Source organism: Podarcis liolepis (genome assembly GCF_965112155.1).
Source record: "Podarcis liolepis genome assembly, chromosome: 13".
Lineage (NCBI taxonomy): Eukaryota > Metazoa > Chordata > Lepidosauria > Squamata > Lacertidae > Podarcis > Podarcis liolepis.
In genome coordinates this window covers 22,254,222-22,274,977 of record NC_139573.1, presented here as the reverse complement: position 1 = coordinate 22,274,977, position 20,756 = coordinate 22,254,222, and the positions used below count along the sequence as shown (strand labels likewise).

The 20,756-nt window shown below is 50.9% G+C and overlaps 1 protein-coding gene across 1 annotated transcript in view; it reads left to right on the top strand.

The window, feature by feature from the left end:
- Window positions 1-1,401: 1,401 nt before the first annotated feature.
- Window positions 1,402-20,756, top strand: part of LOC310691581 (uncharacterized protein) — a gene marked incomplete at its 3' end in the record, with an annotated part of 35,567 nt that continues 16,212 nt past the window's right edge. The window contains exons 1-2 of the mRNA XM_083471440.1: window positions 1,402-1,573; window positions 14,035-14,164. Coding sequence (XP_083327566.1) covers window positions 1,479-1,573; window positions 14,035-14,164 — 225 coding nt within the window. The 5' untranslated portion in view covers window positions 1,402-1,478. The remainder of the gene's footprint in view (window positions 1,574-14,034; window positions 14,165-20,756) is intronic.

Sequence of the window (20,756 nt, the reverse complement as noted above, 5' to 3'; positions counted from 1 at the left end):
TGGAGTTCCTTCCAGGACAGTCTGTCTTGAGGGCTCCCTGCTACCTCCAACTGTGTCTCTCAACACATAGTGACTCTGAATCTGCACCCGCTCCTTAAACTTGCTACTTCTTTCAAGTATAAATCTGGAATGATTAGAGGGGCCCTCTTTGTTGGTGTTGGTGGTGTTTGTGTTCCTTGAGATCCACCGGAAGAATCTTGTTCCACCACTTGATGTGTCCAGCACCAAATATTGAACAAAGAGGGGCATCTGATTAATACCCAAGTGTATGTGCAAGGCTTTCCCATAAATAGGTTTATGACAATAAACAGAGGAAGAGGTTTCAAGCAACAACTTGGAACGTAAAAAGAAAGAATAATACTGACCCAATCTATAGGTCAGCCCAGCATAATTGAGCTGTAATTTCTAGGCTACTGAACTGGGGCTCAGTTCCAAACTGGACCATTTCCCCATGAATCCTAATTAACAAATAAGCAATTAAACAAAATTCTTCTTTCTTATTTCAGGGTGGGTAGGAAATGGTCAGTTTGGAACTGGGCTGCAGTTTAGTAACCTAAAATTATTTCTAATAATCCAGTCTGCTCCCCACATATATTTAACCTCACTAATTAGATGGGCTGAATTATAGATTGGGTAAGCGTTGTTCTTTCTTTTCATGTTTCAAGTTGTTGCTTGAAATCTGCTCCTTTGTTGATTTCCATAAACTTGTTAGGCCTTGCATGAACTCTTCAGTCCTGCGTATTTTTAAGTAAACTGAACTAGATTCTCAGCCCCACCCTCAATATGTTCCCCTTTTGGGTGGCTTGGAATGGGGAGAACGGTCACTGCTTTCCTGCTGCTTCGCCAGTCCTGATCCCCACAAGAACCCGCCCCCCTTCTTTCTTGCCAGCCAGGTTTCCGGGGAGTCCCTTGGGGAGAGGACGCCGAGGGCCAAATGCCCCCATTCAGCTGGATGGACTGATCCTTCCTCTCTCCCGCACCTGCAGTCCTGCCGGCAACTGGCCTGGCGGGCAAAGGAGCGAGCCATGTGGTTCGATTTGGGTCGTAGCTTCCACGCCCACCCCCGCAGGCGAGGACCTGAGAGAGAACCTCCGCGCACGGCTTTCTGCGAGGCGCCATCCCTCCCCTCCCCTCCCCTCCCCTCGTGCCCCTCAGCCGTGCGCAGCAATGGGGGTAGAAGACTGACTGGCCGACCTCGCAGGGCGGGGGGGGGGGGTGTCAGGACTACCGAGTCATCATCGCCCAGGGAGCGTCCAGCGAAGATGCTCGACGGTGTCCGCCTGGCAGGAGGCAGCGGGAATTGCGAGGAGGATGCTCACTTGCCAGGCCTCGTGCGCACCGTCCCGGATCCTTGCCGAGCCCCAGGGAGGGAAGGAGGCCCTCGCAGAGGCCGAGGGAGACGCCACCCGGGGGGCAGGGCGGGCGGTGATAAAAGGGCTGCCCCTGCTCCGACGGCACCAAGAGGTTGAGCTGGCAGGATGGCGCTGAGCGGAGTCAACCAGAGCCACGTGCAACCCGTTTGGGCCGAGATCCCGTCCCGTTCCGCAGACATCGGCGCCCGGGATGTGCCCATGTAAGCCCGCCCCGTCGGGCAGGGACCCTCTCCCGGTGGCGAGGCCATGGCCCGACCCTTCTCCTCTTCACTCTCGTTTCCCGCAAGCTGACCTTCTTCTCCCCCTCCTCCCGTAGAGGTCGCCTCTTGAGCGAGACTATCTCCACGTTAATATGCGACATCGACCTGATCACATTCATCCGCGCCCAGAGCCTCCCCAGCAACCTGGGCGCCCTGCCTGCCCAGAACCTGCTCGCGGACCCCGTCAACTCCAGGGTGAGTCTGTCTCCCTCTCCGTCGGGCGGGGGCTCCAGACGTGGGTCCCTCCTTCGCCCCTTCGCGCCTCTCTGTCCTCTCTAACGCTCCCCCCCCCTTCGCCGCTGCCACAGCTCCCGAGCCCAGACATCCAGCTGGAAATGGGCTTCTTCTGCTCGGCTGCGTATTTCGGCGACGGGGGGTTTTCCACATCACGCTAGTCGAGAGAAGCAGCCGGCGCCCTCCGCAGAAGTGCCGCCTGGACGCGGCAGCCTCGACCACGTCCCTCCCCACCCCACCACCCCAATAAACCTGCTTTTAGCTCTCACTGCTCTCCTGGAGTCTATTTAGGCTGAACGGGGTGGGGGGTGCGGGCAAATAATGGAGTTGGGAGCAGCGGCGTAGCGTGGGTTATCAGCACCCGGGGCAAGGCAAGTAATTTGCGCCCCCTAACCCCTAACCATGGTCATTAATACTGACGGCTCTACTCTGGGGCAAACGTCGTGGTGACTACTGCCCTCCGTGGTGTTGTTTTTGCAATTAAAGGACCCCTGCCTCAAATAAAGCATCTTGGGGATTGGGGACTGGGATTTGCCAGTTCAGTGGCGGGTCAGGGGGAGAGGGTCCCTTCCGCGTCTGGGTGCCGCGGGCCCCTTTGCGCCAAGGGCGTCGCGGCGCAGCCTTCTCGGTCTCCCTCCCCGGGCCGGCTAGTCCCGACGCGGCTTCTTTCTGGCGTGGGGAGGGGGCTTCTTTCTGGCGCGGGGAGGGGGCGGCTCTGGGGCAACTGCGTCGGCCGGCCTCCAGCGCAGGGGGGGGGGCGTCGAGGCGGGTGGGCGGTCTTGGCGCGCAGGCACTAGAGCGCCGCTGATGGCGCGTTTGGCGGGCTGCGCGCATCTAGCGACCCGAGCCTGGGCGGCGTGGCGCTTGGTGCCGGAGCCTCCGCCCGCAGCGCCCCGTCGGGAGACCCGGCCGGAAGGAGCCTCGAGCCGGCTGTCGGACGCGGTTGAAGCAGCCAGGGCGGCATGGCAGGCGGCGTGCACCCCCTGCACCCCCCACGCTACGCCACTGCTCTCCGCCCCACCGCCAGCCTTCGGAGGAGGTTGGGGTGGGGTTCCTGCTTCCTCGAGGAGGGCCGGCCAAACGCCCCCCCCCCAAATGTTGCGCCCGGTGCGGCCGGCACCCCTGGCACCCCCCACGCTACGCCACTGGTTGGGAGGGACACTCAGAGTCATCTAGTCCAACCCCCGGAATCAAATCGTCCCTGGCAGATGGCCATACATTCCTCTACTTAAAACCTTCCAAGGAAGGAGAGTCCACCACCTCCCGGGAGTGTCCCTTCCACGGGGGAATCTCTCTACAGCAGGGGAGCTTGCAGCTCTGGAGGGGCCCAAGATGGCAGGAAACACCGCTTTGCTTCTTGAGAAGGGCTTCCCTTTAACCGGCAATGCCCAGGACCCAGGCTGGAGGCTCACCAGAAGAGGAGACAAGGATTCTCATTGGCTTCTTTTAAAATAAATATTCATATTTTAAATTAATTTTTCATGAATAACATCCCTCCCCACTACCCCCCCCCCCGTACGGGCCAGTCGTGTCCGACTCTAGGGTTGTGCGCTCATCTCACTTAAGAGGCCGGGAGCCGGCGCTGTCCGAAGACACTTCCAGGTCACGTGGCCAGCGTGACTAAGCTGCACTGGCGAGCCAGCACCACCGCCGCACACGGAATCGCCGTTTACCTTCCCGCTATAAAGCGGAACCTATTTATCTACTTGCACTTTGACGTGCTTTCGAACTGCTAGGTAGGCAGGAGCTGGGACCGAACGACGGGAGCTCACCCCGCCGTGCAGATTCGAACCGCCGATCATGCGATCGACAAGTCCTAGACGCTGAGGTTTTACCCACAACACCACTAGAGTCCCTCCCCACTACACCACCCCAATAAAACTGTTTTTAGCTCTCACTGCTCTCCTGGAGCGGGGAAATAATGGGTGCAGGGAAAGAATGGAGTTGGGAAGGACACTCAGAGTCATCTAGTCTAACCCCCAGAATCAAATCGTCCCTGGCAGACGGCTGTCCATCCTCTGCTTAAAACCTTCCAAGGAAGGAGAGTCCACCACCTCCCAGGAGTGTCCCTTCCACGGGGGAATCTCTCTACAGCAGGGGAGCTTGCAGCCCTGGAGGGGCCCAAGATGGCAGGAAACACCATTTTGCTTCTTGAGAAGGGCTTGAGCCGGATCCAGGCTGGAGGCTCATCAATAGAGGAGACAAGGATTCTCATTGGCTTCTTTAAAAAATAATAATAATATTTTTAAAATTAATTTTTCATTAATAACATCTCAATTAATAACATATCAAATCTTGCCACATCATATCCAAAAAAACAAAAAAACAATCCAATTAAACATTTCATATTGATTAATTTAATGGGGCTTCCCATTTTCTGGCTGGTCCGGAGATAGTCCTATATTTGTGTTCCTGCATTTCCTCTATTATTTCCAAATGTCTTAAAACCACACGCCACCAACTTCACCACACCAGCTCTACACAGTCGTATCTTGGAAGTCGAATGGAATCCATTCCAGAATCCGTTTGACTTCCAAAACGTTTGGAAACCAAAGCGCAGCTTCCGATTGGCTTCAGGAAGCCCCGTCTGACGTTCAGCTTCCAAAAATAGTTTGCAATCCGGAACAGTCACTTCCAGATTTGCAACGTTCAGGAGCCAAAAGGTTCGAGGAATAAGCTGTTTGAAAACCAAGGTACGAATGTACATTCAAAACACCAGTGGCGTAGCGTGGGTTGTCAGCACCCGGGGCAAGGCAAGTAATTTGTGCCCCCTAACCGGTGGATTTGCGCCCCTAACCCAAACCCCCAGATGTTGCGCCCGGTGCGGCTGGCCCCCCCCTGCACCCCCCACGCTACGCCACTGCAAAACACTATTATAACACTTGAACAGTCATGGGCTCTGCCCAAAAATTCTTTAGGAAGTCACCCAGAGTAGCTGGAACAACCCAGTCAGTTGGAAGAGGTACAAATATTAATTATTATGGAAATAGGAGGTGGCAATGGCAGCCATCTTGCTACCTCATAGAACTACTGCAATGGAGACAAAATGGTGGACAAAAGACGCTAACTAACTGAATAAGAGCATCCAGTCCAACCTCCACAATGCAGGAATGCCAACATTATTTTGCTCATGTTGAACATGGGGGAAAGGAGCTGAAATGGAGAGTGGCTTGCCTAAGACTGCCTCGCAAGTTCATGACAAAAGTAAAACCTGTGTGCTGCAGAATTCTGAAGGTGTCAGCTTCCCCTGTAAGGATTTGGATGTCTCTTGTAGATCAGAGCAGTCTAGGACCCTGCCCACCTGCCCCTGCAGAAGGGTCTCGCTTCCCACGTCTGCCAGGGAGTCCCATGTCCCCTCAGTGTCAGAAGAACCTGCATCAGAAAAGAAACACAGTGTGGTTTGGCCAAAACTAGCTGAAGAGAACAAGCAACGATATCAGAGGTTGCTCAGTCACCAGAGGTCAAGTGCTGCTACTCTCATTTCGTCCTTGGAATGTCAGTCAGTTAGGAGGAGCTGCAGATTTCCTTGCAATGATGGGCCCTTCCAAGCAGCGGGCTCATGGCCGGAGGGAAGGGGCCTTGAAGCAAGAGCCTCCTGGTCTGGGCTTGGGACCTGCCAGGCTGCCCAGATTGTTTTTTCTACCTCTTCAGCCAAGAGGGTAGTTGCTTACTGAGCCAGCGGCGTAGCGTGGGTTATCAGCACCCGGGGCAAGGCAAGTAATTTGCGCCCCCTAACCCGGGGCAAGGCAAGTAATTTGCGCCCCCTAACCCCTAACCATGGTCATTAATACTGACGGCTCTACTCTGGGGCAAACGTCGTGGTGACTACTGCCCTCCGTGGTGTTGTTTTTGCAATTAAAGGACCCCTGCCTCAAATAAAGCATCTTGGGGATTGGGGACTGGGATTTGCCAGTTCAGTGGCGGGTCAGGGGGAGAGGGTCCCTTCCGCGTCTGGGTGCCGCGGGCCCCTTTGCGCCAAGGGCGTCGCGGCGCAGCCTTCTCGGTCTCCCTCCCCGGGCCGGCTAGTCCCGACGCGGCTTCTTTCTGGCGTGGGGAGGGGGCTTCTTTCTGGCGCGGGGAGGGGGCGGCTCTGGGGCAACTGCGTCGGCCGGCCTCCAGCGCAGGGGGGGGGGCGTCGAGGCGGGTGGGCGGTCTTGGCGCGCAGGCACTAGAGCGCCGCTGATGGCGCGTTTGGCGGGCTGCGCGCATCTAGCGACCCGAGCCTGGGCGGCGTGGCGCTTGGTGCCGGAGCCTCCGCCCGCAGCGCCCCGTCGGGAGACCCGGCCGGAAGGAGCCTCGAGCCGGCTGTCGGACGCGGTTGAAGCAGCCAGGGCGGCATGGCAGGCGGCGTGCACCCCCTGCACCCCCCACGCTACGCCACTGCTCTCCGCCCCACCGCCAGCCTTCGGAGGAGGTTGGGGTGGGGTTCCTGCTTCCTCGAGGAGGGCCGGCCAAACGCGCCCCCCCAAATGTTGCGCCCGGTGCGGCCGGCACCCCTGGCACCCCCCACGCTACGCCACTGTACTGAGCCCAACTAGCGCTGCCGACACAGAAGTGGGAGGGGCCACAAGGCTTGGGGGGAGGCCCCACACCCCTGTGGTTTGCACAACAAGACTTTAAAGCAGAGGTTGGCTGGCCATCTGTCTGGGATTCTTCAGCTGAGATTCCTTCCTTGCTGGGGGTTGGGCTCGGCGAGCCTCGGGATCCCTTCCAACTCTATGATTCTGTGATGCAAAAAGACATATCTTAACTCCACACATATACTGTATATTCCTGAGTCTGAACTGGCAGTGGCCAACCTGGATCGAGACCTTAAGATGGTAGTGGAGAGCTGGATGGAAATGCCAACCCTGTGTTCTGCAGCTGTGAAAAAGGCCCATTCCATGCTGGGTGGGGGTCACTTGAAAATGCATTTAAAAACAAGACTGTGGCTACCAGAATGCCATTCTACAAATCTGTGGTGCAAAAACACTTGGAACACTGTAGATCAGCGGTTCCCAATTGGTAGTCTGCAAAACTCACCTAGAGGGTCTGTGGCTGGCACATAACCCTCAACAGTCTGGGACATCCTGTCTTCTTGGGGGGGGGGTGTCATGCAAAATTGTGATGCCCCAAAGTGCTCACGCCTTCTCCTCCTCCTTCCCTCTCCCAGTATGGCCAGCCTGCATAGAGCACCAGCCCCACATTACCCCCACAGCTGCCCTCCCAAAAGACTCTTCTGCAGGGGCCTTCTTGCCTGGCTTCCATGCTCAGCCTTTGGTGGACAAGGGGAGAAATGGCCTGCAAGGTCACACACGCTTCTCTTCTTTTAGCTTCTGGGTTAGCTGAACCGGGGAATTCTGCTGCCACTCACACTTCCCCCTTCTCATAGATGTGGCCTACACCCACTCTGCCACTCATAAGTGTGCACCAAAAGTGTACGTCTGTGTTTGGATAGGAATACATGGCCAGGTCCCTGCATAATGGCCTCTATTACCTCTAATAACCATTTGGTTTGGTGTGGATAGGAATGTATGTGTAGGTGACCCACCCTTGACACCTATAATGACCACCCACTTTGGTGAACACAGGAAAGGAACCCTTGCTTGCAGTCTGTGGCGAAGGTGTCAATTTATCATCCCTGGTTGCTCATCCCCTGGAGTTCCTTCCAGGACAGTCTGTCTTGAGGGGTTCCTGCTGCCTCCAACTTTGCACTCTCAACACATAGTAATTTCTAGGCTACTGAACTGGGGCTCAGTTCCAAACTGGACCATTTCCCCATGAATCCTAATTAACAAATAAGCAATTAAACAAAATTCTTCTTTCTCATTTCAGGGTGGGTAGGAAATGGTCAGTTTGGAACTGGGCTGCAGTTTAGTAACCTAAAATTATTTCTAATAATCCAGGCTGCTTCCCACATATATTTAACCTCACTAATTAGATGGGCTGAACTATAGATTGGGTAAGGGTTGTTCTTTCTTTTCATGTTCCAAGTTGTTGCTTGAAATCTGCTCCTTTGTTGATTTCCATAAACCTGTTAGGCCTTGCATGAACTTTTCAGTCCTGCGTATTTTTAATTAAACTGAACTAGATTCTCAGCCCCACCCTCAACATGTTCCCCTTTTGGGTGGCTTGGAATGGGGAGAACGGTCTCTGCTTTCCTGCTGCTTCGCCAGTCCTGATCCCCACAAGAACCCGCCCCCCTTCTTTCTTGCCAGCCAGGTTTCCTGGCAGTCCCTTGGGGAGAGGACGCCGAGGGCCAAATGCCCCCATTCAGCTGGATGGACTGATCCTTCCTCTCTCCCGCACCTGCAGTCCTGCCGGCGACTGGCCTGGCGGGCAAAGGAGCGACCCATTTGGTTCGATTTGGGTCGTAGCTTCCACCCCCACCCCCCGCAGGCGAGGACCTGAGAGAGAACCTCCGCGCACGGCTTTCTGCGGGGCGCCATTCCTCCCCTCCCCTCCCCTCGTGCCCCTCAGCCGTGCGCAGCAATGGGGGTAGAAGACTGACTGGTCGACCTCGCAGGGCGGGAGGGGGTGTGTGTCAGGACTACCGAGTCATCATCGCCCAGGGAGCGTCCAGCGAAGATGCTCGACGGTGTCCGCCTGGCAGCGGGAATTGCGAGGAGGATGCTCACTTGCCAGGGCTCGTGCGCCCCGTCCCGGATCCTTGCCGAGCCCGAGGGAGGGAAGGAGGCGCTCGCAGAGGCCGAGGGAGACGCCACCCGGGGGGCAGGGCGGGCGGTGATAAAAGGGCTGCCCCTGCTCCGACGGCACCAAGAGGTTGAGCTGGCAGGATGGCGCTGAGCGGAGTCAACCAGAGCCACGTGCAGCCCCTTCGGGCCGAGATCCTGTCCCGTTCCGCAGACATCAGTGTCACGGCTAAAATGGCCGCTGTTTCTTTAATGCGAATAAAGCTGGGTCAGCATGACTCAGCGGTCTGCACCAAGTTGTATATATAAGTGAGAAATGTTAGTTTGGGCTGTGGCTGGTGTTTGGGTTGGTTGGTTGGTTGGTTGGTTGGTTGGTTGGTTGGTTGGTTGGTTGGTTAGTTAGTTAGTTAGTTAGTTAGTTAGTTAGTTAGTTAGTTAGTTAGTGAGTGCTGGTGTGTATAGGTATTCAGTCGTGTTTTGCACAAAGACTTTTAATAAAACTCTGCAAGGATATTCCCGTGGACTCTTTTTGTGCCGACAAGGAGGCTGAGAAGATAAAGGGAGGTCAGAACCCTTTCCTTCTTTTTTTTGCTTTTTACAAACACTGACAGGTTATGGGCCCAGTGTTTCTGAGCATGTGCAGAGTGCAAAACGACTAACAGCATTTCAGCAAGGAGCTGGTGAGTCCTGGTGGTGTACGGAGACAGTGGCTGTGCGTTGGAGCAGTTGGTGGCAAGCTGTAACTGTCTGCCGCGACGCTGGAGCGGCTAGGATCTGAGGATCAGGAAAGCACTCAGCATCGGCTACTGGAACAGTTTGAACTGCTAGAGGACCACAGCAGGCGACTCACAGAGCGGCTACACCAGTTGCAGAGCCAGGCGGGACCTGAGGGTCAACAGAGGCAGCAGCTAGAAGCCGGTGAGTGCCATCCAGGACCATCCAGTTGGACTCTAAAGAGAGAGTCAGGAGAGATTGCTGGAGACCCCACAGAAGGGGCTCAGCAAGCACCAGCAGAGATGGCAGATTTCCAGTCTTCCCAAGTTGTAAATATTGGGGGAGGCATCCCTTTTGAACTTCTCTCAGAAAACAACTGGCTGAGTTGGTCAATTAAAATGCAGCAGTTGTTAAGGAGAGATGGACTATGGGACTGTGTTGAAACTGAGGTTTTGAGAACTGACTCTGCTGAGAAAAAACGGCTGGATAAAAGGGCCCGTGCCCAAATTATGCTGTGTTTGAGCAACTCTCAGTTATTGCATGTAGCAAATGCCAGCACAGCGTTTGAGTGCTGGAATTTATTAAGGGCAATGCATGTCAGAGAAACTGCTGGAACTATAATTTCTCTGACCAGAAGGCTGTTCAGGACTGTTATGAAAGAAGGTGAGAGTTTGGCAACTCATCTTCAAATGCTGAAATCTCTGTTTCTTCAACTACAACAGAGAGGTAAGCGTTATGATGAGACTGACCAAACCTACATTATCCTTTCAAGTTTGCCTGAAAGCTGGTTGCCTGTGATTAACAGCATGGAGAGTATGCGTCCCCGAGATCTGACCCTTGAGTATGTGGTTGGCAGATTGACCGAAGAAGCAGAAAGAAGGTCAGATAGACAGGCTGAACTCCAAGAACGGAGGAGTTACAGCCGAGGGGGCCAGCAGCAGAATCTGCCAATGGAGCAGCGCCAAGGTTTGGACTTGGCCATGGCGGTGAGGAGATGCTATAGATGCAACCAACCCGGGCATCTCCAACGTCAATGCAGGGCAAGACTTCCAGGAGACGACATGGAGCAGAGACAGCAATCGACGCAGAAACGTAAGCAGAAGGGGTTCTCTTCAGGGAAGAAGAACACGCGTTCTGCTCAGTTTGTGTCTGCATTTTCTCGAGAGGAGAGGAAGATACCTCGAGGAACATGGTTGCTGGACTCTGGCAGCAGCAGGATTATCTGCAACAGTCAGGAGGACTTTAAGACCCTGGAGAAGCCAGCTGATGGAAAAGACTCAATTTATCTTGCTGATGGTCGTAGAAGCAAGATTGATGGCCAGGGAACATGTTTCCTGCAGTGCTTGAACACTACTCTACCAGAGACTCTGTTTGTCAGCAGTTTGGACTATTGTTTACTGTCTGTAAGCTGTTTGATTAATGCAGGGTATAGTGTTAAGTTCACGCAGGATGGCTGTCTGATAAAGAATGGAACTCAGGTATGTGGCCATGCAAAGTTGGAAAATGGGTTATATGTAATGCAGGACAAGCCTGTTAAAGCAGCCCAGGTGGTTCAGGATAATTTGCCAGTTCATAAGGGGTGTGTACATCAACTGCACAGAAAACTGGGTCATGCCAATTTCCGGGTGCTTTCAGAAATGCAAAAGGTGTGCAAGAACCTAAAAGTAAATAGCTGTAACTGTTTCCTAGATTGCAATGTATGTAAAATGGCCAAATCTAAGAGGAAGCCTGTGGCTTCTAAAAGCGACAGAGTATCTAAAGAGGTTTTAGAACTTGTCCATTGTGACGTGATAGGCCCTTTTCCACAGAAGACTGAAGGGGGCGCCAGATATGCTTTTCTGGTAATAGATGACAAATCACGTTTTAGTTGGCTGTTTTTGTTAAAGCAGAAATCTGAGTGTTTCCCCACATTCAGAGAATGGGTTGCCCAAGCTGAAAAGCTCTTTGCTCGGCCTGTTGTGCAGCTGCATACAGATAGGGGCGGAGAATTTCTGAACAAACAATTTGGGGCATGGTTGCGACATAAGGGGATCACTCACCGCTTGACTAACCCTTATAGCCCTGCTGAAAATGGTCTGTGTGAAAGACGTGGGGCTGTAATACAGTCAGTAAAGGACTGCCTGCTAGTGGATGCAGGATTGGGCCACAACCATAGGCTGTGGGGCGAGGCTTTTCTGACCGCAAACTTTTTGATTAATAGAACCTGGTCTAGCTCTATAAAAGATATTCCATATCGTGTGTTGTTTGGGAAAGAACCAGAGTGGACAATGCTCCATAATTGGGGTTCTTGGGCACATGTAAACATTCCCAAAGCTCAGCGTCAGAAAGGGGGCGCTAGAGCGCAGAAACTGCGGTTTGTGGGATACCAGTCCTATGGCAAAGGGTGGCGTTTCAATTTACGCCCAGGATGCGTGGTTCTGTCACGAAGTGCAGACTTCGCTGACCAGGACAGATGGACTGCGATCCATGCCAACCCTGATTGCCTACTGCCCCTGCAAGTAAGAGAAGAGGCTTCTTCTCAGCCATTGGCAACACAGGAGCAGGAGGAGGAGGAGGCACAGATTTCCCCAAAAGACATGGCAATAGATAATACTTCTCTAGAGCAAGAGGAAGAAGAGCCAGAGATAAGGGGGGAAGAAGAAGTAGTTGTGCCTAGACGCTCCCAGCGTTCAAACAAGGGTGTACCTCCTCAGCGTTTGACCCTAGGAGGAGTGAGAGTATGCAATGTGAGTTGTGTGGAACCACAAAGTTATAATGAAGTCTTAGACTTACCCCCTGGGGAACGTGCTTTGTGGGAACAAGCTATGAAAGAAGAAATGGACTCTTTTAAACGTAACAAAGTGTTTGAGGTCATAATGCTGCCACCTGGTGGCAGAGTGGTGTCATGCAAGTGGGTTTACAAAAGGAAAACCCTTGCATCTGGGGAACCACGTTTTCGAGCCAGATTAGTAGCCAGAGGGTTCACTCAGATTAAAGGGGAGAGTTATGATGAAGTGTTTTCTCCCACGGTAAAGAGTGAAACTTTTCGTTTAATGCTTTCCATTGCTGCTGTAAGACAACTAGCAGTGCACCATTTTGATGTTGATGCTGCATATCTGCATGCAAATTTAGACCATGAAGTGTTAATGAGACAACCCCCTGGGTTTGAAGAGGAGAATGGTGCAGTCTGGCGTTTGAGAAAGGCTGTTTATGGTCTCAAACAAAGTGGAAGGTGTTGGAACCAGTGTTTAAATGAAGCCCTTGTAAAACTTGGTTTTAAAAGGAGTGTGGCTGATCCATGCTTGTACACCAAGGGGACAGGCAACAAATATCTAATGCTCTTAGTCTTTGTTGATGATTTGCTTGTGGCAGGGAGTTCCACAGATGAGATCCAGAAGCTCACAAGTCAACTAGAAAAGAGGTTTAAGCTTAAAGCCTTAGGGCCTGTAAGCAATTACTTGGGAGTAGAAGTAAGGCAGGAAGCTGATGGAAGCTTCCTATTGAGCCAGAAAGAGAAAATTCTTCATTTAATAGAGCAGTTTGGCATGGAAAACTGCAAGCCAGTTCAGACTCCCATGACACCAGATTTCCCAAAGACACTGTGTGATGATGAATTTGATCAGCCTGAGTCGTATCACTCAAAAATAGGATCACTGTTGTATTTAAGCCAGTGGTCAAGGCCAGACATTGCATGTGCTACAAATGTTCTGAGTCAACGTGTATCTAAACCCAGTACTGCCGATTGGTGTGCTTTGAAAAGTTTATCAGATATCTAAAGGGGACATTAAATGTATGTTTGAAGATCTCTAGTACACAAGATGAAAAACTAGAAGTATTTGTTGATGCGGACTGGGGAAGCTGTGTAGCTACTAGAAAATCTACAAGTGGAATGGTTATGATGTTTGCCAATTCCATAATTGGATGGAGGTCAAAGAAACAAGGATTTGTTGCAACCTCATCCTGTGAGGCAGAATATGGGAGCCTGTCGCTAGCATGCAATGAAATCATATGGTTTATACAGATACTAAAAGATCTAGATTGTAAAGTAGACTTGCCTATCCAAGTGTATGAAGATAGCCAATCGTGCATTGCATTAGCGGGCTCGGAAATAATGAAATCCGCATCAAAACATATTGCTATCCGTCATGCGAATGTGAGAGATTGTGTACAGAATGGGGTAATCAAACTGGAGTATTGTCAATCACAAGATAATATTGCTGATTTGTTTACCAAGCCTTTGCCAGCAACATGCCATAATGAATTGATGACAAAACTGGGTTTATGTATATAATGTATTGTTGTATTGTTGTAATGTATTGTTTCTGTTGGGGTTTTTCGCATTTAAGAAACAGAAGGGGTGTCACGGCTAAAATGGCCGCTGTTTCTTTAATGCGAATAAAGCTGGGTCAGCATGACTCAGCGGTCTGCACCAAGTTGTATATATAAGTGAGAAATGTTAGTTTGGGCTGTGGCTGGTGTTTGGGTTGGTTGGTTGGTTGGTTAGTTAGTTAGTTAGTTAGTTAGTTAGTTAGTGAGTGAGTGCTGGTGTGTATAGGTATTCAGTCGTGTTTTGCACAAAGACTTTTAATAAAACTCTGCAAGGATATTCCCGTGGACTCTTTTTGTGCCGACAAGGAGGCTGAGAAGATAAAGGGAGGTCAGAACCCTTTCCTTCTTTTTTTTGCTTTTTACAAACACTGACAATCAGCGCCCGGACTGTGCCCAGGTAAGCCCGCCCCGTCGGGCAGGGACCCTCTCCCGGGGGCGAGGCCATGGCCCGACCCTTCTCCTCTTTACTCTCGTTTCCCGCAAGCTGACCTTCTTCTCCCCCTCCTCCCCTAGAATCGGCACCTTGGGGGAGTACAGCTCCAAGATAATCTGCAGCATCATAGTGAACTCATTCGGCAGCGCCTTCGACAACCCTAGCGCCCTGCCCACCCAGAACCTGCTCGCGGACCCCGTCAACTCCAGGGTGAGTCTCTCTCCCTCCCCGTCGGGCGGGGGCTCCAGACGTGAGTCCCTCCTTTACCCCTTCGCGCCGCTCCGTTCTCACTAACGCTCCCCGCCTTCGCCCCTCCTGCAGGTCCCGAGCCCAGACATCCAGCTGGAAATGGGCATCTACAGCTCGGCTGCGTGCATCGCTAACGGGCTGATCTCCATATACCGCTAGGCGAAAGAAGCAGCCGGCGCCCTCCGCAGAAGTGCCGCCTGGACGTAGCAGCCTCGACCACGTCCCTCCCCACCCCCACCCCCCAATAAACCTGCTTTTAGCTCTCACTGCTCTCCTGGTGCTCTAGGAATACATGGCCAGGTCCCTGCATAATGGCCTCTATTACCTCTAATAACCACTTGGTTTGGTGTAGATAGGAATGTATGTGTAGATGACCCACCCTGGACACCTATGATGACCACCCACTTTGGTGAACACAGGAAATGAACCCTTGCTTGCAGTCTGTGGCGAAGGTGTCAATTTATCATCCCTGGTTGCTCATCCCCTGGAGTTCCTTCCAGGACAGTCTGTCTTGAGGGGTTCCTGCTGCCTCCAACTTTGCACTCTCAACACATAGTAATTTCTAGGCTACTGAACTGGGGCTCAGTTCCAAACTGGACCATTTCCCCATGAATCCTAATTAACAAATAAGCAATTAAACAAAATTCTTCTTTCTCATTTCAGGGTGGGTAGGAAATGGTCAGTTTGGAACTGGGCTGCAGTTTAGTAACCTAAAATTATTTCTAATAATCCAGTCTGCTTCGCACATATATTTAACCTCACTAATTAGATGGGCTGAATTATAGATTGGGTAAGCGTTGTTCTTTCTTTTCATGTTCCAAGTTGTTGCTTGAAATCTGCTCCTTTGTTGATTTCCATAAACCTGCTAGGCCTTGCATGAACTCTTCAGTCCTGCGTATTTTAAAATAAACTGAACTAGATTCTCAGCCCCACCCTCAACATGTTCCCCTTTTGGGTGGCTTGGAATGGGGAGAACGGTCTCTGCTTTCCTGCTGCTTCGCCAGTCCTGATCCCCACAAGAACTCGCCCCCCTTCTTTCTTGCCAGCCAAGCTTCCTGGGAGTCCCTTGGGGAGAGGACGCCGAGGGCCAAATGCCCCCATTCAGCTGGATGGACTGATCCTTCCTCTCTCCCGCACCTGCAGTCCTGCCGGCAACTGGCCTGGCGGGCAAAGGAGCGAGCCATGTGGTTCGATTTGGGTCGTAGCTTCCACGCCCACCCCCGCAGGCGAGGACCTGAGAGAGAACCTCCGCGCACGGCTTTCTGCGAGGCGCCATCCCTCCCCTCCCCTCCCCTCGTGCCCCTCTGCCGTGCGCAGCAATGGGGGTAGAAGACTGACTGGCCGACCTCGCAGGGCGGGGGAGGGTGTCAGGACTACCGAGTCATCATCGCCCAGGGAGCGTCCAGCGAAGATGCTCGACGGTGTCCGCCTGGCAGCAGGCAGCGGGAATTGCGAGGAGGATGCTCACTTGCCAGGGCTCGTGCGCCCCGTCCCGGATCCTTGCCGAGCCCGAGGGAGGGAAGGAGGCCCTCGCAGAGGCCGAGGGAGACGCCACCCGGGGGCCAGGCCGGGCGGTGATAAAAGGGCTGCCCCTGCTCCGACGGCACCAAGAGGTTGAGCTGGCAGGATGGCGCTGAGCGGAGTCAACCAGAGCCACGTACAGCCCGTTTGGGCCGAGATCCCGTCCCGTTCCGCAGACATCGGCGCCCGGACTGTGCCCAGGTAAGCCCGCCCCGTCGGGCAGGGACCCTCTATCGATGGCGAGGCCATGGCCCGACCCTTCTCCTCTTTACTCTCGTTTCCCGCAAGCTGACCTTCTTCTCCCCCTCCTCCCGTAGCACCGGCCCCTCAAAGGAGGAACAGAAGATTATCTTCCTCTTCCAGATAGGCTGCCGCCTCGTCATGGAAGACGGCGAGGGCTACCGCAGCAACCTGAGCGCGCTGCCCGCCCAGAACCTGCTCGCGGACCCCGTCAACTCCAGGGTGAGTCTCTCTCCCTCCCCGTCGGGCGGGGGCTCCAGACGTGGGTCCCTCCTTCGCCCCTTCGCGCCGCTCCGTCCTCTCTAACGCTCCCCGCCTTCGCCTCTCCCACAACTGCCGAACCGAGACACCCCGGAAGAATTGAACGTCTTCAACCAGGCTGTGCTCATCCTCAACGCGGTAATCTCCTAATACTGCTAGCGCAGAGAAGCAGCCGGCGCCCTCCGCAGAAGTGCCGCCTGGACGCGGCAGCCTCGACCACGTCCCTCCCCACCCCACCACCCCAATAAACCTGCTTTTAGCTCTCACTGCTCTCCCGGAGTCTATTTAGGCTGAACGGGGTGGGGGGTGCGGGGAAATAATGGAGTTGGGAGGGACACTCAGAGTCATCTAGACCAACCCCCGGAATCGTCCCTGGCAGACGGCCATCCATCCTCTGCTTCAAACCTCCCAAGGAAGGAGAGTCCACCACCTCCCGGGAGTGTCCCTTCCACGGGGGAATCTCTCTACAGCAGGGGAGCTTGCAGGCCTGGAGGGGCCCAAGATGGCAGGAAACACTGTTTTGCTTCTTGAGAAGGGCTTCCCTTTAACAGGCAATGCCCAGGACCCAGGCTGGAGGCTCACCAGAAGAGGAGACAAGGATTCTCATTGGCCTCTTTTAAAATAAATAAATAAATAAATTTTTATTATTTTTTCATTAATAACATCTCAAATCTTGCCACGTCATCTCCAAAACGTTTGGAAACCGGAACATTCTCTTCCAGATTTGCAATGTTCGGGAACCAAAACGTTTGAGGAATAAGCTGTTTGAAAACCAAGGTACGACTGTACATTCAAAACACTACTATAACACTCGAACAGTCATGGGCTCTGCCCAATAGAATCATAGAATCATAGAATCATAGAGTTGGAAGAGACCACAAGGGCCATCGAGTCCAACCCCCTGCCAAGCAGGAAACACCATCAGAGCACTCCTGACATATGGTTGTCAAGCCTCTGCTTAAAGACCTCCAAAGTAGGAGACTCCACCACACTCCTGGGCAGCAAATTCCACTGTCGAACAGCTCTTACTGTCAGGAAGTTCTTCCTAATGTTTAGGTGGAATCTTCTTTCTTGTAGTTTGGATCCATTGCTCCGTGTCCGCTTCTCTGGAGCAGCAGAAAACAACCTTTCTCCCTCCTCTATGTGACATCCTTTTATATATTTGAACATGGCTATCATATCACCCCTTAACCTCCTCTTCTCCAGGCTAAACATGCCCAGCTCCCTTAGCCGTTCCTCATAAGGCATCGTTTCCAGGCCTTTGACCATTTTGGTTGCCCTCCTCTGGACACGTTCCAGTTTGTCAGTGTCCTTCTTGAATTGTGGTGCCCAGAACTGGACACAGTACTCTAGGTGAGGTCTGACCAGAGCAGAATACAGTGGCACTATTACTTCCCTTGATCTAGATGCTATACTCCTATTGATGCATCCCAGAATTGCATTGGCTTTTTTAGCTGCCGCGTCACACTGTTGGCTCATGTCAAGTTTGTGGTCAACCAAGACTCCTAGATCATTTTCACATGTACTGCTCTCAAGCCAGGTGTCACCCATCTTGTATTTGTGCCTCTCATTTTTTTTTCCCCAAGTGCAATACTTTACATTTCTCCCTGTTAAAATTCATCTTGTTTGTTTTTGCCCAGTTCTCTAATCTGTCAAGGTCGTTTTGAAGTGTGATCCTGTCCTCTGGGGTGTTAGCCACCCCTCCCAGTTTGGTGTCATCTGCAAATTTGATCAGGATGCCCTTGAGTCCATCATCCAAGTCGTTGATAAAGATGTTGAATAAGACCGGGCCCAAGACAGAACCCTGTGGCACCCCACTAGTCACTCTTCTCCAGGATGAAGAGGAACCATTGATGAGCACCCTTTGGGTTCGGTCAGTCAGCCAGTTACAAATCCACTGAGTGGTAGCATAGTCAAGACCGCATTTTACCAGCTTCTTTACAAGAATATCATGGGGCACCTTGTCAAATGCCTTGCTGAAATCTAGGTAGGCTACATCCACTGCGTTCCCTTCATCTACCAGGCTTGTAATTCTGTCAAAAAACGAGATCAGGTTAGTCTGACATGACTTATTTTTCAGAAATCCATGCTGACTATTGGTGATCACAGCATTCCTTTCTAGGTGCTCACAGACTGTTTGCTTAATGATCTGCTCCAGAATCTTCCCTGCTATTGATGTCAGACTGACTGGGCGGTAATTATTTGGGTCCTCTCTTTTCCCCTTTTTGTTTTTTTTAAAAAATATTTTTTTATTGCATTTTTTCTTTCAGATAGAAACACAGAATCAGATATACAAAGAAATAAGAACAAAAAGAAAAGAAGAAAGAAAAATACATCATTTCCAAGCTTTTTTCAGTCTTCTACCGGACTTCCCCACATCTCCCCCACCGTGCATTCTCAACAATAAAAATATCTGCAAATTATAACCTTGTTTCATGCATTCTTTTGTACTCTCAAATAGTTGCATTTTAAGTTTAAATTGCTTATTATCAATTTACTCTAAAGTCAAATATGATGTCATTTTAAACATTGGTTCTTTCATTAATATAACTTAGTTCCATATACTGTCTATTTCTCGTTGCTGAAGCTGACATTTCCAAATCATGCGAAATCTTATAATTCATATAACTTATAAAATTTTTGTAAATAGTCCTTAAATTTTTTCCAGTCCTCCTCCATTGCTTCTTCTCCCAAATCTCGGATTCTGGCAGTCATCTCGGCCAATTCCATATAGTCCATCAATTGCGTCTGCCACTCTTCCAGTGTGGGTAAATCTTGAGTCTTCCAGTGTTTGGCAATAAGAATTCTTGCTGCTGTAGTTGCATACATAAAAAACGTTCTATCCTTCTTTAACACCTTTTGGCCGACAATGCCCAGAAGAAAGGCCTCTGGTTTCTTAGGAAAGGTATATTTAAACACCTTTTTTAGCTCATTGTAAATCATTTCCCAGAAGGCCTTCACTTTTGGACAGGTCCACCAGAGGTGAAAGAATGTCCCTTCAGCCTCCTTACATTTCCAACATTTATTATCAGACAAATGGTATATCTTAGCAAGCTTGACTGGGGTCATGTACCACCTGTATATCATTTTCATAATGTTTTCTTTCAAGGCATTGCATGCCGTAAATTTCATACCGGTGGTCCATAACCTTTCCCAGGCTTCAAACATAATGTTGTACCCAATGTCTTGAGCCCACTTTATCATGGCTGATTTAACTGTCTCATCCTGAGTGTTCCATTTAAGCAGCAAGTTATACATTCTCGATAATACCTTAGTCTTTGGTTCTAACAGTTCTGTCTCTAGTTTCGATTTTTCCGCCTGGAATCCTATTTTTTTATCCGACTTAAAAACCTCTTGAATTTGAGCATAATGAAACCAATCTTGCACCTTATTCTTTAGTTTTTCATAGCTCTGTAACCTCCAATTGTCTCCAACTTTTTCTACTATTTCCCCATATTTCAGCCAGCCGGCCTCCATATTGGGGTTTTTTCGAGCCTTGGCCTCCACTGGTGATAACCACCTCGGAGTCTTACTTTCTAATAAGTCTTTGTATTTTATCCAGACCATAAATATTGCTTTTCTGACAATATGGTTTTTGAACATTTTATGAGTTTTTACCTTGTCGTACCACAAATACGCATGCCATCCTAACGAATTATTAAAACCTTCCAGGTCTAGGACATCAGTGTTCTCTAAAAGTAACCAATCCTTCATCCAGCAGAAGGCTGCAGCTTCATAATATAACCTTAAGTCTGGCAGGGCAAACTCCCCTCTTTCTTTTGCATCAGTTAGTATTTTAAACTTTATTCGGGGCTTTTTGCCCTGCCAAACAAACTTTGAAATATCCTTCTGCCACTTTCCAAAACATTCCACTCTGTCCACGATCTGTAAGGCTTGAAACAAAAACAACATCTTTGGCAATACATTCATCTTTATAGCTGCTATTCGGCCCAACAAGGAAAGTTTCAATCTTGACCAAATTTCTAGATCCTTTTTAACTTCTGTCCAACATTTTTCATAGTTATCTTTAAATAAATTCAAATTTTTGGAAGACAAGTTAACCCCCAGGTATTTCACTTTTTTAACCACATTTAACTCTGTTTCCCTCTGAAACCCCTCTGTTTCTAAAGGTGTCAAGTTTTCCCCCAAAACTTTAGTTTTTTGTTTGTTCAACTTAAATCCCGCCACCCGACCAAACTCCTGAATCAGTTCTAAAACTCTTTTTGTACTAGATTCTGGCTCCTGTAATGTTAAAACCAGGTCATCTGCAAAAGCTTTCAGTTTATATTGTTTCACTCCGACCCATACTCCTTGTACCAGCCGGTCCTCCCTAATCATATTCAAGAGCACCTCCAGGACTGAGATAAATAATAGGGGGGAGAGAGGGCACCCCTGTCGTGTTCCTTTTTCAATTTGGAACTCTTCTGTCACCACATTGTTCACTATCAACTTAGCTTTTTGTTCTGAATAAATTGCTTCTAAACCATTTTCAAACCCCCGTCCCACTCCCATCCCTTCCAGGTTCTTCTTC